General features: G+C 44.5%; 1 protein-coding gene across 3 annotated transcripts in view; it reads right to left on the bottom strand.

Moving 5' to 3' along the window:
• STAB2 (stabilin 2) overlaps positions 1 to 16,871 on the bottom strand; it is an 84,450-nt gene that overhangs the window by 4,097 nt on the left and 63,482 nt on the right. For all 3 annotated transcript variants that reach the window (XM_027890481.1, XM_027890483.1, XM_027890482.1), the window contains 20 exons: positions 16,658 to 16,741; positions 16,411 to 16,557; positions 15,905 to 16,030; positions 15,501 to 15,560; positions 14,787 to 14,963; positions 14,615 to 14,704; positions 13,271 to 13,417; positions 12,145 to 12,201; positions 11,552 to 11,675; positions 10,336 to 10,485; positions 8,432 to 8,533; positions 7,932 to 8,039; positions 7,027 to 7,220; positions 6,266 to 6,407; positions 5,806 to 5,939; positions 4,689 to 4,854; positions 4,469 to 4,575; positions 3,774 to 3,893; positions 2,854 to 3,012; positions 555 to 662 (listed from right to left, as the gene is read on the bottom strand). In XM_027890481.1, the coding sequence (XP_027746282.1) occupies positions 555 to 662; positions 2,854 to 3,012; positions 3,774 to 3,893; positions 4,469 to 4,575; positions 4,689 to 4,854; positions 5,806 to 5,939; positions 6,266 to 6,407; positions 7,027 to 7,220; positions 7,932 to 8,039; positions 8,432 to 8,533; positions 10,336 to 10,485; positions 11,552 to 11,675; positions 12,145 to 12,201; positions 13,271 to 13,417; positions 14,615 to 14,704; positions 14,787 to 14,963; positions 15,501 to 15,560; positions 15,905 to 16,030; positions 16,411 to 16,557; positions 16,658 to 16,741 (2,502 nt within the window). The remainder of the gene's footprint in view (positions 1 to 554; positions 663 to 2,853; positions 3,013 to 3,773; positions 3,894 to 4,468; positions 4,576 to 4,688; positions 4,855 to 5,805; positions 5,940 to 6,265; positions 6,408 to 7,026; positions 7,221 to 7,931; positions 8,040 to 8,431; positions 8,534 to 10,335; positions 10,486 to 11,551; positions 11,676 to 12,144; positions 12,202 to 13,270; positions 13,418 to 14,614; positions 14,705 to 14,786; positions 14,964 to 15,500; positions 15,561 to 15,904; positions 16,031 to 16,410; positions 16,558 to 16,657; positions 16,742 to 16,871) is intronic.

The following is a 16,871-nucleotide window of genomic DNA, read 5'->3' as shown; positions in this document are numbered from 1 at the left end:
CTTCTAGAAATATGCCTGCACATAAAAAGCTGGTTTGTAAAGGAGAAAGGGTTGCTCAGAACAAAATGAAAGTGAGAGTTAGAATGTCAGTAGCATTAACCTTGTGGACCAAAGAGATGGCTGGATAACTGGAACCTTTGCAGTAATTCATGCAGGCAAAAAATGTCTGTTTTCAAAGCACCAGGTTGTTTTGGATAGGAAAGAACACCAAGGCAAGAGTAAACAATGTTCCTTAGAATCTTGAAAGATCTTTTTGGAAGAACTAAAATGGAGCTTTATGAAATCTCCTTTACATACATGAGCTCCATTATTTTATTTGAAGAAAATAAATTTATAAATTTGGTAAGAAATTGTTCAGATGGAAATATTTTGAATAAGCTTCACTGGCACCTTGTTTTCAACTTCCAGTTCTCTTTGAAAGTAACCTTTTGAAGCTGAAAACTGCATATGTGGCAGGGAAACTAGGAATATATGCATGTCAGCAATGAGTTTAGGATGATATAAGCCACAGCTACCTCCCATCACATCAAAAAACTAAATCACTATGTACTTACAGGTTCTGATGGAGCCTTTAAAGGTTCTGAAATGATATGGATTATTCCATTGGAGGCAATTATATCCCACTCAACTATAGCACTTCTTTCCACATATCGGATCTCGCTCTAACAGGAAAAAGAGGAATGAGAGCTGAGCTTTGATGCTTCTCCCTTTTGGGACATAAATAAACATTGTCTATTTCCCCACCTCAGTTACTGACACCCAGAGAGAAAAAACACATGCTGCCTCTCTGGACATCAGCCTGGGATGGCTCCAGGCTGTTCATGGTTCTCCTGTGCATGAAGCAGCCATCATCATTACCTGCAGATTGCCTTCAGGCATTCATCTGTCCTTTTCTTTTTTTTTTTTTTTTCTTCTTTTTCCCTTTCTAAGTAAAGGGTTTTGTGATGCTTGTGCAAGTGCCAATCTCTGCCTAGGAGCACTGTTACTCCTGAGTGCCAGGCAGCTGCTTTCTGGGCTGAGGATGTCCCTTGTTTGCTGGTTTGATGGGGAATCACTGCCTGTGTTTTTATTTGGTGGCCCCATTTGGCAGGTTATCAGGACGGGATCAGTGGTTGCCAAGCCAGCACTTCTCTAAACTCTGCTGATAATGGGAGTCCTTGACTGCTTCAGGCTGGTCCTGAGTCTCTCCAGCCTGCATTTATGTTTTAGGAGAGTAGGTTCGTGGGCATCTGCACTATTACGAGCTCTGCTTTCAGTTGCATCCTGGCAAAGTGGTTTCTCCTCAGTGGGCAGAGCCAGGAGCTGCTGCCTGGTCTTGCCCCTGGCATGAGGCAGTACACACTGAAGCATACAGCAACTTTCTGCACCTAAGGAGGAAGGGGCTCAGTGTGGTGTCAATGCAGAGCACTGTGGGAGTCACCTCATGTCCTTCCTCTCACTCACCCCTGTGCTGCCCTGCCAGGGTCCTGGTGAAAGATTTGTGGGCTCCAACCATGTGTGCTGGGACAGGGTTGTGCTTTGCTGCCACTTCTTCTTCCCACCCTGGGAACCCAGGCACCCAGCTGAGCTTTACTGCAGGTGGTGAACTCAGCACTTCCTCAGGTCCTCCACAGAGGAGGAAAATCAACAGATTTCTAACCAGATCTCCAGGGCAGGAACAAGATGTGTGTAAATGGGCTCAAAGTCTCCCCTTGGCAGCTTTTGATAAAAGGAGGCTATGGGGTTTGTTTTTGTTTGTTTGGGTTTTTTTTTTTTTTGCCCTTTTTTTTAATGGAGAATGTCTTCTAGCTCAAATATCAGATCAAAGTCACCTCAAAATGCTCCTGGCATGCTATTGAGTGATACAGGTAAGCCTTGCACTGGTGCACCTGATCCCTCTGAAAGATATACTTTATTAATGCAATTACTGGTTTTGCAGTATAAGGTCGTTTTAAAAATATAAGTGGTAAATCTTATACCAAAGTTTCCTCCAAAAGGGGGAGGAGGAAGGCATCAAAAGCAACAGATGAATCATTTGTGCACTCTTCCTGCAGCACCTCTTTCTTCATTGTTGGTGTCCATGAAAATCTGCCCTCAGTCCCAATTGGTATGTTAGGCACCATTCTCTAGAGGATGTTTTAATTGTGAGCCCACAGATGAAGAGCTTCTTATTTTTATATTCATCTATGCAACATCACCCACAGCAGAGTCCCAGCCCTGGTCTCAGGGGCTTGCTGCCACAGAGGTCATTTGAAACACTGGAGCAGTGAGTGATTTCTTAATAACAAATGAGAAGTTGGGTGTGTTTTCAAAGGATGCATTCCCCTAATGTGTCAAAAATACTTTCCATTTGCAAAAAGAATATAAAGTTTCATATTTAAACCCCGCCACAGTTGTAATAAAAATGCAAACCACTCTTTTGTCTGCCTTTGTACTGAGCAAGAGTGTCTTGGAATCTCCAGCCTCTTTCAGAAAGTTACTAAGAAACTTTACAAATGCCAATACCTTTCTTTAATGATACCCTGTTGCTCTCATCTCTTCCCCTATCACACAGTCATTTCCCATAATCCTGCCAGGCTGAGAGAAAGGGTTGAATCAAGCCTGTGTTCCTATCCTGCCATTCCTGCAGGCCACTTGAACAGCTTCCTTTGAGGTTTTGCAGGTCAGAACTTGGCTGTTTGCAAACCTGTAGGTTTGCAGTTTGCCAGTTGTTATCCCTCAATCTCTGGGCAGGGAAGAACCTTCTGAATTCAGTCTCTCACTGCTGCCCACTCCAACCTTATCGAATTGCTCTCCAGATCAGTGTGCCAACCAATTACAGGGAGGCACGAGCAGGGGGAAAAGCAGGAGGATAGGAAATGATTATAATGGTACCTGTTCAGCAGTGGGGGCTTGATGTTCCTGGCCCCTGGTGTTTGTAATGAGGAGTTTTTTCCCTAGATGAGTTAGAAGAGTGGTTCCATTGGTCAAGTCCTCGTAAAACATTATACTGGCATTAGATAAATGATACTCGATGTCTCTCCCTGAAAGTGTCTGCAAATGAGGGCAAAATACAAGGAGTGTTAATAGATCTCATTAATCCTCCGGATTTACTCATAGGCTAAGTGCCTGTGACCTTTTTCCCCCTCTGCTGTTAATGCTGCAGCAAGTGCAACAGCAATAGGGGCTATGGGGAAATCTGCGTGTGAACAGTGGGGCCTTGGTCCCTGCTGGCCTCTGATGGCTGCCTGCAGTGGGCAGTACCTGAATTCCAGCAGGAGAAAGGATTTTACTCCTCTGTATGACGAGCCTCAGGGATATTCCAAACAGCTTAGTGATGTAAGCCAGTGCATAAACCCATGTGAATTGTCTGAAACAATGTTTGATTGAAGGAAGGAAAGAAAGAATAGAAGGGATAAGTATAGAAATGAGTGTAGGAACAGATGCTTTTAAGGTTTTTGTGGGAAATACCAAAGCTGTGTGCTGCTTTCTTCAAATAAATGCTCGATAAACCAGAACAGACTTCATCTCAGGCAGATTCCTTCATAACTGGGTAACTGAAATCCCTGATAGAAAAGTCTCTGTAGTGACTTGAACACTTGATAACCTTGCACTTCTAACCGTGGAAGGGAAATGAAAACAATGAATTCACCTCTTTCAGGAGCAGAGTTTAAATTATATGGGGTTACACAGAAGTCACATCATACTAAGATTTTTTTTAAGCTTAAATTTCACTGGGATACAGAAACCCATAATGACTGTTTAAAATGTGTTATTAAAACAAGGAAGGAAAAAAAAAGAAAAAAACCACTGACCTCATTTTCCTTTAACCCACTATCATTTGGAGCAAAGAGAGTGGCATGCACAGACAGGTCTGTGAGGTACTGGAGGAACTCTCTCCCCTTTCTAGAGCTGTTGGAATAAACCATGATGTCCTAGGCAGAAACAAAATCCAGCTTTACTAAAGGCAATTGTATGGAGAGGCCGTATAAATAACACAAGAACTTTCTCTTATTAGCCATGAAACAGATCTGGAGTGACATTACAAAGGAAGTTTGTATTCGAAACCCAGCTTTAGCTGCTGATTTGATAAGCACATCTTAAAGTGAGTTGCAGTTGTACATATAATGCCTTTCTGAGTACTGGAAAGAAAAGGACCCTTTTAACATTTTGCCTTTTCCCAGTAGCAATACAATAAAGTTCCAAAGCACTGTGATGCTTAAAAAGCCAGCAACATTTGTGCAGAGAATCTCCTTTATGCTAAAGCTACACCAGCATTTTAACTCCAAATACGTTTTAGAATCCAGAAAACCCTTTGGAGCCAGCAATTACAAAAATAGTAACTAAGTTCTGATTTTGATGGTGCAGATTTAGACCATTCCCCCCTGCTTCACTAGTGCGTTGTGGTTACATGTGTTTGCTGTGCTAGGAAAGCAAACACTGAGATACAATCCACAAATTCCACTTCACTCCGTTTCCCCCCCAGCAGTGAGCCAGCCATGGGCCATACCGACAGGAAGTTTGTCAGCGTTGGGAAGGACATCAGCACTTGCAGCAAGTTCCCACTGCAGGAGAAGCCGTCCCCCACGTAGCCTGGTTTGCAGGTGCAGTTCACCTCTGAAAGGTACAAACATGCAGTGTTACCTAGCAGCCTGTGGCTGATGAAAGGAACCAGTATCTGGGCTGCTGCTCCCATTTGCCCAGAGGGATATGGCAAAGCACTCTCTTACCTTTTTCCCTGTAGCAGAAAACATCCCAGGTTTCACTCAGGTTGACTCTCCTCCCATAGTCCACGATGCCGACGTATCCAGAGCCGCAGTTTGGAGAGGAGAAGCCGGTCGGGTAACCCACTCTTTCCCCATCTAGCCAGCCAGCAGAGCACAGGTGGTACCTTGCCTGTGGTTGGCACAGCCATAAGGGAAAAAACACGGGGAATTGCTGAGCGGTAGGGCTGGAGAACTCTGAATGAACAATCCCCTCAGAGTACTCAGGCAGCACCTGCCCTGCTAGCACTCTTTCTGTGCATCTGAGAAGGCTCTGTCCATCCATCTGTCCTGCAGCTTGCCCTGTGCTGAGCTAAGGGGTTGCAGTGACTGGGGCCCCTCAACACAGAAAGTAAGTCACTGGAAGTGCTGGAGCCAGCCCCATTGCCAACTTTGCTGCTTCAAGGGAAATATTTAAACTATGGAGCACACGGAACCTGCAGCTGTGGCTACAATCTGAATCTCCTTGTGCAGCAGAAGGAGGTGTATGTCCTGGCTGTGGTCCAGCCTCACATTTTGCTAAAGGTGTCTCTAAATGGTGAGTGTCTTTCTTCCTTTGTAGGTGTGAAGGAGCCAGAAAAAGGCACTCAGTCTGACCCACTCTTCTAAAGCACATTTTGCAAATTCAGGTTGAGATGCTCATCCCACTGACGTCAGCCATGTGTTGTCTGCAACACACTCAAGGAAAATAATATGGAAATGGATCTGCCAACTTAATAGTATTTGGGGACAAGATTCCTGGAAAATTACTTGAAAGAAATAAATTAAACATAACTCTGAAGTGCACATTTCTCTAAGAAGCATTAGAATGCCCGCAAAAATACTCTGAAAGTCTGACTCTACTTCTCACCCCACTATCACTGGAAACAAGAACTTGGAATTGGTTTCAGTGCTGTGTGAGCAGCCATGAAACCAATAAACAGCCTGAAAACTGCTCCCAGCTGAACATACCCTGGGGCATGAGGGAAGAAAAGGAAGGAAAATGAAGCTTATTAGCAGAGAGCAGCTCCCTTGCTGCTCCCTCTCTGTTTATGTGTGGCTAAATCCACTCCGGGGATCTCCTCCCAGCGAGAGGCTACCTCACCTTCTGCGCGTACAGCAGCTGGTTGTAGGTGGCAATGGTGGCTGACTCGTTGGCACAGGCCTCCTTTGCCTTCTCATAAGTCATTTTGTACTGGCCCTGTGGGGACCGCAAGTGGAAAACCCCAACTGTGGTATCTGCAAAGAGAGAGAAGAACCAGCTCTTCCTGAAGGGGTTTCCACGTCTGGATGCAGAGTCAGCTGTGCCATGCCAATATTCATGAATTTTGTGAAATGTAGTTAGGACAGACTGATTCCTTAGGGGTAACATTCCCATCTGGAATGCCCTGATACCTTGCTTCATAAATCTGGTATTGCAAGGTGGGTAAGCACATGTTCTAACCTCAGTCTTCTCATGCTTTCGAGGGGACATAGGCAGAGGGCTGAGAGGGCTTACAGATCCTGGCCACTGGCCACAGTGCAGCAGCTCAGGGATGATGGTGTGCATGGAGTGCCATCCTCACCTTGGAAGTGGAGGTCAGCACAGTCAGCGTCGGGGTGGCACTGCCCGTTGTCTTGCAAGCAGCGGTCAAGAGGAAGCTGCATCACGGTGCAGTTCAGCCCATCACCAATGTAGTTATTTTTACATTCACACTTACGTTTGTCCTGGTCAGAGAGAGAATGAAAAAGGCCAAGCCAAGTGCTTAGCTGACATAAAACTGGTATTTCGAGCAACATTCTGAACTACTGGAAGAGCCATTTAAATATAATTTTTATATGTTTGCCATCCATTTTTTGTGAATTTTGTATCATATAACTCTCCAATGCACGTTACTAATTTTGTGAACGAAATTATGCTTCGGTGTTAATTCAGCAAGGCACCAAAGTACGAGTGTAAATGTTTTAGTTAGCTGATAGCAGCAACTTTCCTGTTTGTCCATTAGCTTCCAAAGTGTATTTAGTTTTGAGCCAATAAACTCCTGTTGCAAATAAGGATATCAGTTAGGGTGAGCCAAGAGTGGGACAGAAAAACTGTGCATGCAAAACATCCCATCTTCTGTGGTACCTCATTCCCCAGAGCAAAGATGTCAAACTATTTCTCACCCTTCAGCTGAAAAGATGCCAAACTGATGTGGAAAGTAGGTTAGAGCTCAGAAAAGGTTGTTTTGGAAAACAGGGACTTAGTGAGGTACAGAGCATGATCCAACCAGAGGAAAGGTTTCTCCTGGCACCAGGGAGAAATGCCTCATACTTCCCTGCTGGGGACTGAAATCATTCAACTTACAGGTCCCATGACAGTGCAAATGGCGTGCTCATGGCAGCCTCCATTGAACCCATCAGCACAAGGATTTATTGGAAGGCATGTAAACCCATCTCCCTTGTATCCTTTCTGGCAGTTGCAGAAGACTTTCACCCCGACTTGTGTGCATTCAGCCTCCTTGTGACACCCACCATTGTTTTGTTTGCAAAGTTCTGCAGCTGCAGGGGAAAAAAAAAACAACAAGTCAGTAGAGTTTACTTTTAAAGACCATATTCTTCATAAAGACAAACCAAACCTTCACCAGTTCTTTCAAGGTACACTAAAATACTAGAATAGTTTTTTTGGAGGGGAAAAAAGGGCTATTTCCTTTTCCTGAGGCATTACTGAATTTCTGTGAAGGCTCTCCTTTAGGTCTCTGAAGCTCTTGTCAGGATGTTCTTGATTTAAGAGACACCCTTTCGATTGATGATTTAAGCACCACCCTGCAGACTTCTGGCCAGAAGACTTTGGAAGATGCAAGACACCTGGCTGAGAAAGAACAACTATTTCCACTACAGTGTTACCAGGGGACTACCTTGCTTAAAATCATCAAAGAAAATCATAGAATCACGTAAGCTGGAAAAGACTTGTAAGATAATTGAGTCCAGCTCTAAATGCTGTAAGGGAAACCCTGCTTAAAACCCTGTTGTCTTCCAAACTTGACTTAGGTGTACTTCTTGCTCATGCTCCTGGTTGGTAAATCTGGAGAAATCAGCCTTATGCTTTAGAAAACCCTGATCCCCATATATTCTAAATTTGTTTCACTTGCTACTCTGTGGAAGTTTTTAGGTTTGACAGGCAACATTTCATACTGGACAATAACCGCATGCATGTGTCTGTGGCAGAGGGAACAACCTGCCTTCCTGTTGTGAGTGGGAGAGGGAGCTCACCTGTGCATGTGATCCCATCCCCGTCGTACAGCGGCTTGCACTGGCACGTCTTGTTCTCTGTGCAGACGGCGTTGGGGGAGCAGCTTGGGGAACACACTGGCGGCAGAGCTGCGGGGAAGACAGAACAGCTGGAATGAAAGAGCTCTCTGTATCACAACGCCCTTGTTTCATGCAGAGGGAGAACCCCTCACACCAGCCTAGCTAACTGGAAAACCTGTAAGAATATTTTTTTTTGGCTGCTTGGCTCTGGGGTGGTGCCTTCTCTCATGCATCCCAATGCACCTCCACAGGGGAGGTAGGAACTCCTATTCGCATATCACAAAGGAAGAGACAGTGGGGTGAAGGGTCTTCCTCACAGTCCAGAGTCCCTTAGTGTTCTTCAATGGCTCCTGACATTATTAACTCTTTCTCTCCCTTATCTATGGAAACTTTCTGTTGCATTACAAGGGCTTTCAACCCATAGCTCCGTGTGACAGAATCTGATGAGAGGGGACAGAGACCTAGCTTGGTTTCGCACAGCCGGCCAGTCCATCCTGTTTCACAGAAACATCGTCCTGTTCCTGAATATCCTTCATCACACTGCCCATTCTTGCATCTGCAGGCTGGAAAAGAAACACAGAGAGATCACCTGCAGATGTACCATTGGGAAAGATCCTTCCCCACAGAAACATCACCTGGACTATCAGTTTAGATCCAGTATTATTCAGCAATAATTTGGATGAGTCCAACCTCATGGTTTTCACCATGAGGCCAGTCAGCAGAGGACCAGACTTTCCAGAGTGGTTGAGCAATCTCCATCCTTGGAGGTTTGCAAGTCCTGAGAGGATAAATCCTGAAAAACATGATCTCAGGACTGTCCCTGTTTAAGGAAGAGTGTTGGACTACAGACTTTCTGAAACCCCTTCCAACTTGATTTATCCTGTGGTCCTATGATTTTAGAACTGGCATTAATTTAATGTGCCTCTGATAATGAGTATTGATCTGCACTGTGGTGGAGTAGCAAATTCCACAAAGGACTGTGGCAGGAAGGAGTTAATGGCTGAGCTGAAGACCCAGGTGGATCAGTCCTGACAAGCAGCAGCTGGTAATTGTGGGCAAGCCAGACAAAACCAAGGTGTGTAGAGGCAGAAGGTTTGATTGCCATGTGGGAGAAGGTCTAGCTCAGTAAGGAAGCTGGATATGAGGTTAGTGAACTTTGCTGTAAAATGTGGACAAGTTATGTGTAATTTTTTTTAAGGTTTTAAATATTTTTATGACGAAAAGCTTTTTGATTCCTTTTATATATGAGATGTTACTCATACTGAGGTATGAGGGAATGATTTATTCTATAGCTGATGTTTTTTGCCCCACTCCTTGGGCCCTACAATAACTTATATGCCGAGTCTTTCTTAAGGAATTATTGATGCCTCTATGCTTTGTAAGGTAATGCTGTGGCACTCTTCCTTGCCTTACCTGTTTTCCTGAATTATTGTTGTTTAAAGAAGAAAATGATGTGGGATTGGAGGAAGTGATTTTTTGAAAACCTGTCCTGCTGTAAGGGAGCTTCACTTGCTGGCTTTGTTTCATTTCACCTGGTTACTTAATTTCTGGCTGACGTAAATATACATCAAAAAGAAGGGGCTAGAAAACTTTTTTTTTCTTAGAAAATTTGGGTTTCAGACTACCAGCTCATACATTTTCTGTTATGGTGTGCTATAAATTGGATAAATTGTAGGTAAGCCTAATCCTGAAAATTGGTGTCAAAGGCTGTTTTCTTGCACACACCCTAAGAATATTTAGCCTATAACCCCCCCATCCTATGGGCCTCAGGAGGAGTACAGGTGTTCATGGTTATGGTGGAAGGTTTAATGTTTTAGCTTCTTATCTGAAGGCTTTATGTCAGGAAAACATTGAAGTCTAAAGGGTGGTATTGATCCTGCTTCCCCCTAGCTTACATTTAAAACCACAGAGAAGGGGATTATGTGAGCAGTTGCTTGACTGTCCCTCTTCACAAACTGCCTTCATCTCGGCGTCCTTTCTCTTCTCTGCAAAGTAGTGCATGGCCTTGGCCTCCTGTAATTGTTGAGGAACCATACTACTTAAAAAGTCTTAAGCTTTACGGGGGTGGGGCAGAAGGGTGTGCTGTAGTTAAAAACACCTGTTGCTGGAGGCTCTGCCTCTATTCCCTGTTACTTCTGTACCATGTAAGAGTAGGAGGTGCTGTGCAGAGACAGCTACACAGCCTCTGCACCCCCACCTTCTCCTCCCTTCTGAGACCTTGTGCCATCCCTCCACATGAGGAGGTACCCAGGAAAAATGTTGGTGTTAAGTAGGAAGCATTTTTTGGCTTGCTTAGAAACTCATTGCTGATGAAATAGTTTAAGCTTGACGTGGGCATCGATATGGAAAGGAAACTTAAACGTACGTCTGCAGTCGAAGCCGTATCTGCCCGGCAGACACAGCTCACACGAAGTCCCGTTGAAGCCACTGTTACAGTGGCACTCTCCTGTCCCTGTGTACCCGTCGTTGCAGAAGCCGTGGTTATTGCATGGGGTCTCTGGGCCCCCTGGGCAAGCTGAAAGTTTTAAAAGAAAAAAAAAAAAAGAAGAGTGGCTCTTTAGCTCAAGTGTTTATTCATTGTCACTGTTGGTTATTTACTGTTCTGTAAAAATCATTGAGAAGGGAAATGCCTCTGAATGCATCTCTTGTGAGGTACATAAAAGCAGCTGTTACACTTACCACTGCTGCAAGCCTTGTGCTCTAAAGTCCTTGACACACTTTTACAACTCCTATCACTAAGGTGCTGAGGACCCTTCCAGCCCTGGGTCATGGATGCTGTTATCTGGCTGCTTGCTCAGTCAGACCCATCTGTGAATGGCACTCCCCAGACACTGCCCATTTTGAGCCTTGTTTGTGCATATCTCTGTGCCTACATGCCGTCAGGGTGAGCCCAATGCATGACCTAGGCTGGCTTGGCCAAAATTACATGGGGTCTGTATGTGTCTGTCTGTGAAACTGGGACAGAGCAAGCTGGCAGGGCTCTGTGTCACTGGACCTGTCTGCCAACAGAGATCCGTACTTGCATCCTGACCCTGTGTGTCCTGGCAGGAGCCTCTGTGCTGTTCCCCTACAGGGCGGGCGGGTGAAGGAGCAGTTTGTTAGTGTCTGCTAGCTAACAGCTGAGATAAAGCCTCTCAGATTGTCTCACACATCTCCAGAACCACAGTTTCTGAGCTTACTCTGCTCTTGTGTGCACCTGCATGTGGCTGAGCAATCAAGCACTGTGCCTCAGGTGTGTGCTGGTGTAAATGTGTGAACCTCATGTTTGTCTATGTACAAATGACTTTCAGCTGGTGACCAATTAGGTCTCTCTAGGCTTGGTCATAGCAGGACAGCCTTTACTCTCTATAGCATTCACTTTGCTACTACCATGGACTTTAAAACTTGCTGTAAATGTGAAAAACAGATTATTTGGGGCAATAACAATCTCTGTGTTCTTCGGCTCTTGCAACCAACTTCCCTCATCTTGCAGCTGGTCTCCCCTCATGCTCCTTTTCCCAACTCTCCCAGTTCAACCTGCTGGGCACCACGCACTTGTACTGGGGCAGGCCATGGGCCAGCAGTGTAGGTGAGAATCCTACCTTGGCAGTCTGGTCCAAAGTAGCCCTTGCAGCACTTGGCCGTGTGGATGACCATGGAGCAGTTCCGACGGCAGCCATCCCTTCGCAACCCGTAGGACTCGTACGTGCACCAGCTGATTCCTTCCTGGGCATCACGTGTGCCAGCACAGAGAGAGGAAGGGGGAAGCATGGGCAAATGAGCGCTGTGTAGAGGTTTGTGTTTTTTCCTCTTTAAATCACAGTTTCTGATGTACATTGAATCAAAATGTGATGTGTGAAGGGGGCAGGTGTGGCACTCCCACCTTCTCTTTGATTCCAGACTTGTTAGGCATCATTAATGAGAGTGGTGGGTGGGGCTGCTCTGATGTCAACCAAAACACTTGCTATAGTGGATGCTGCGTGAGACAAACAAGCATCCGCCATCACCAGCACCTGGCTGTTTGCCCAGGGACAGCTTTGTCCTTGAGGCTTTATGGCATCACTTAATAGTGTGGTGGCACTGTCAAGGGTTTCCTTTTAATTTATTTATTATGAGAGAAATTTTCTAGTTTGATTGTTTGAAGTACAGAGAAGAACAAGTTAGACAGCTTACTTGCAAGATTTGAATGTATTACCTTAGGTTTTGTCCCTGGAGGGCATTTGGAGTTACTGAAACAGCTAACACAATGCCCCTGTTGAACAAAATGGAAAAGGAGAAAAAAAAGAATATTAAAATAATGGTTACAGAAGACTATTTGACATAGACAAAAACTCCATTTTCTGAGAGTAGAAAATATGAGCAGAGAACAGATAAGGCTTATTACACTTGAGAAAGATCATAAAAATCTCTGGAGAAACAAGAGAGGAGAATTGACAACAAAACAGATAAAATAATTTGGTACTACAAAATATGAGAAAATAGTTTTGATACCAGAATATAAGTTCTGGAAGAAGAAATTTAGTTTCATTTAACAAAATTGTGAAACAAAAGTTGACTTGAGCAGATGGTATATACACAACTGTTGGTTTTACAGCTGAAATATATATTCCAATAAACTTTTTTTTAGACTAACTAGATGAAAATTTATTTACCTCTATGTAATTTTTTCATACATTCAGATTAAACTGAAGAAAATTTGGTCTTGAAATCGTTTCAAAATAGAGTTAAAAATGTCCCATTTGTGGAACCCATCAGAGTTCAGAGTAAACTACTTCTACTCTAACAGTGTCTGTTTAGGTGTGTTAAAGAAGATTTCTGTGAAAGCAAGAAATGTCAGAGACCAACATAGACTAAGCAGTTCTTTATATTGTGTTCTTCCTACCCTGTGCTGTTTAGGCAGCAGTTCTGTTCATTTGTAACAGGGAACTTTGTAAATGCAATTTCTATCAACAAATCCATGTAGTGTGAACTTCTACTAATTTAAAAGCACGATCAAAATATTTGTCCTTACTCAAATTTTTGCTTGCATGTGTAAGACACTGTTCTTGAAAACAGAGCAGGGCTTGCTAAGGTGGTCTTAACTGAAAATGCTTTTCCTCTATGCTCTTTAATGTGGATGCAGAATTTTTGTTGTTTATCTCTCAGGTGCAGTGCTGCACTTCATAATCTTGGCTCTAACCAAATGGAGCCAGCCTGAAGTGGTGGGATGTACTCTTAGTAGTGCCAGAGCTGCAGCAAATGTACCCCAGTCCCTGTGAAGATGAAGTTCAGCCCTTGGGCTATGTCTTTATCAGGGTGGGGGACCAAAAAAGGGGACTGACCATGAAATCCATGGTGAAGAAGCTGTCACAGCGTCCCCCCAGGCTGGGTTCCATCAGCAGGCAGTTGATACCGTAGGCGACGCCCCCGTCAAACTCCAGCTGCCTCTGCACTATTTTGCACTGTCTGTCATTCAGGAAAAGGGCACCCTGAGAGGATGGGGAGAGAGAGGGGTATGAGAAGTCCTTGGGGCCAGGCTGAATCCAGAGCCCGAATGGGAGTTGAGGATAACCTTTCCCCTATGGGAATGTTCTTGGTGCAAGCTCATGTGTCAAACCATACTGTAGGTAGCATTGAGGGCTGTAGGGACTTGAAACCAATTTTGCGACCTCTCTTCTTACAGCTGAATGCTATAACCTCATAGATGAGCATATCTGTGCTCTGGGGACCCCCAACAGAGGGACAATGTAGACCCCTTGGAGAAAATCTAGAGGAGGGCCACAAAGACGATCAGAGGGATGGTGCATCTTTCTTACAAAGATAGCCTGAGGGAGCTGAGACTCTTCAGCCTGGAGAAGAACAGGCTCCAGGGAGACCTTAGAGCACCTTCCAGTCCCTAAAGGGGGCTATAAGAGAGTTGGAGAGGGGCTTTTTAGAAGGGCATGTAGTAATAGGACAAGGGATGATGGCTTTAAACTGAAAGAAGGTGGGTTTAGATTAGCTATTGAGGAGAAACTCTTAACTGTGAGGTTGGTGAGGCACTGGAACAGGTTGACCAGAGATGCCCCATTCCTCTAAGTGTTCAAGGCCAGGTTGGATGGAGCTTTGAGCAACCTGGTCTAGTGGAATGTCCCCCTACCTGTGCAAGTAGATGATCTCTAAGGTCCCTTCTAACCCAAACCATTCTATGAGTCTATGATCTTTTTTCTTTGCTGAACAGGACAGTATGCCAGCTCTATGTCCACAGGTTTACCTTATGCATATTCAGGATTTTGAAAATTAAAATGTGACATTGTTCTGGTTTAAAAGGCTGTGTGCATGCCTGCAGTCTTAGCTTGTAGGTGCTTACAAACCAGAGTTTTCATGCAGATGCTGCATTCATGGGGTTCAAAACCAGGTTAATCTTAATAGGTATTTCATCGTAGAAGTTACAATGTGCTGGTATTTCAGTTTCAAGATAGCTGAGAGCTGTTTTGAACAAATAGCATCTTAGAGCAAATGACAGCTCCAGAGAGCCCTGCAAACCATCTAGTTTGCTGAATCTGTTGGTGTGGCCATTGGCACATTCTGGAGATGATCAATGAAGTTTTGGTGCCTCTGACCTCCTTTGCGGGCTATGGAAAGGCACGTGAATGGATCCAGCAACAGGGGTGAGGGATAAATGTGCTGGCAGAGTGAACACTTACAATCTCCCTGTTATCCCCACAGCTCACACTGAGGTTGGAGCCTTGCAGGGTCTTCAGTGAGGTAGAGGTGGGGAGCTGGTAGGCCAACACCTGGGGAGGAAGCAGGGGAGATGCAGGTGTCTGGACTTGCACATCTTGGCCTTGGCAGTGCTCCTAAAAGGCAAGGGCTTACCGCAGCATCACGGACAATGTGGAATTTGAGGTACTGCACCAGTTTGTCAGTGTTGGACTTCTTGAAGAGGAAGTCCTGCTGCTCTTGAGGCAGCCCACGGATAGCTGTGTCTGTGGGCCAGAAGAGTGTGACGGGTTTGTGAATAGGGTCGGAGATCAGCCCAAGCAGGTTGTTTTTCTGCAACATACCAAAAATTGGGTGGAGGATTAATGCCCTGTCTAAAATGGCACTGACCCTATTGGGTCGATGCCTGGTATCACTGGGATGCAATGGCCAGTGGGCTGCCTGGTCACCAGCCTGCAAACACCATGATTTAGAACACAGATGTCTGAATTGAGCTGCCCAAGTTGAGTTACATGACAGAATTCTCAGGAGTGCTTCATCACCCACGACTGCCCACTGAAAACCAGTCTGATGGCCTGGCTTTGGGTTTAGAAGGTCATACTTGAGTCAAACCTTGGTCCTGTAATTTGATATACAGTAGGACAGAGCTGAGTGAGGAGGGGAAAGGCAGCTGTGAGTCTGCTTGATATCCTCTCTCCTCTGTGGGAGAGGAACTGCATGGTGACCCGAGTTGTTGTGTACAAAGTTGAGCCCTTTGGCTCCTCTGAACAGCATCCTGCCGGTGACGCCATGTGCTATGTGTGTGCTTTTGTCTTTAAAAAATATTGTTTGCAACCTTTGTCCAATGGCTCCCGTCTCTTGTGTCCTTACCTCTAACAAACTGCTGAACAGGATGTATCCATGTTTGGCTGCAACCATTTTAAGGCTTTCCTACAAAGAAAAATATGCAATTAATTTATCTAAAAAATACACCGTATGTGTATTTAGAAAAGATATGAGCTTGCTTTTCCCAGTAAGTCACTTTTTGTTATATAATCAAAGCTACTGTAAAAGTCCTGTGCAAAAGTTCCTCTTATACTATTCTTACTTTGCCTGTAATTCTGGTGAATTTTACATGTAACAAACATTTAATTTATACAGCAGTGCTAGAAAGTGTTTGCACAAGGTCTTTTCAGTATCGCTTTTTTTTTTTTTTTCTGACTTATAAGATTTAAATATCTAACAATAACTGTGGAAAAGCCCCTGGGTTGACAATGGCAATGGGCTGCACATACCTTCTTGAGGGGGAAATCCTGCATATGTGATGGAACCAGAATTTGGTTTATGACATGAATCACACCATTTGTGCCAACAGCGTCACTGACTATGATTTCAGCTTTGCCGTTCAAAACCAGTGAGTTCTGGAAAGGCAATAAAAACATGTTTTCTTTGGAACCTTGTGGGACAGTAAGGCTGATGCTGAAGTGCTTTGATACAACGAGCCCAGACCATCTTTTCTTTGTGGCAAACAGTAGTTTCAGCTTTAATAAATTTCCCTTTGTTTTTTTTCAGACTCTCATCATGCTCATAAAGCCAGAGTCTGGGGATAAAATAATGTGTAAAAGCAAGGGTAATGTAACTCCACTCTTGGCATACTGCGTAAGTGCTGAACACTTCAACTGAATAGGCAATCTTATTTGAATGCCATTTATTTTTGTGCATCAGAGGAGGAAAGGGAACCATTCAAGTTTTTTAAGATAGCTGAATGAGAGTAGACTGTTTAACTGTTCTGTTCCTTTACCTGAGAGTAGCTGATGTGTATTGGGTCACCATGGAGAGAGGTGATGTTTGTGATTCTTGTCAGGTCATTGTACAACAGATTGGCACAACCCACCATATGGTACCGAAGGATTTGAGCCATCACTCCTTTGGCCATCCAGTCCTTGACCTGCAGTGGAAAGTGGAGGAGTTGAGAAGTAGTTGAACAAGGCTTCTGAACCCAAAAACTCATGTCCAGCTCATAAAAAACATCTGGCCCTTTTACTTACTCGTGGATCGCTGTTCAGTATGTCTGTGCGAGGTACAAACAGAGTGAAAGGGCCAGGGCCTGCGATATCTTTGATTGACAAGGCCTGCCAAATTTAAGAGGACAAAGTGGTAATGAGTTAATACACTGAATGCCATGCAGTCATGGGGAAGTGGTGTCTGCAGCCCCAACGCTGCCACGTGTTGGGCTCCCTTCCCTGCAACACAAGGGTGAGA

Source organism: Empidonax traillii, unplaced genomic scaffold (assembly GCF_003031625.1).
Source record: "Empidonax traillii isolate 1590-97213 ecotype Southwest subspecies unplaced genomic scaffold, ASM303162v1 scaffold289:size826226, whole genome shotgun sequence".
Lineage (NCBI taxonomy): Eukaryota > Metazoa > Chordata > Aves > Passeriformes > Tyrannidae > Empidonax > Empidonax traillii.
This window is presented reverse-complemented; position numbering and strand designations above follow the sequence as displayed.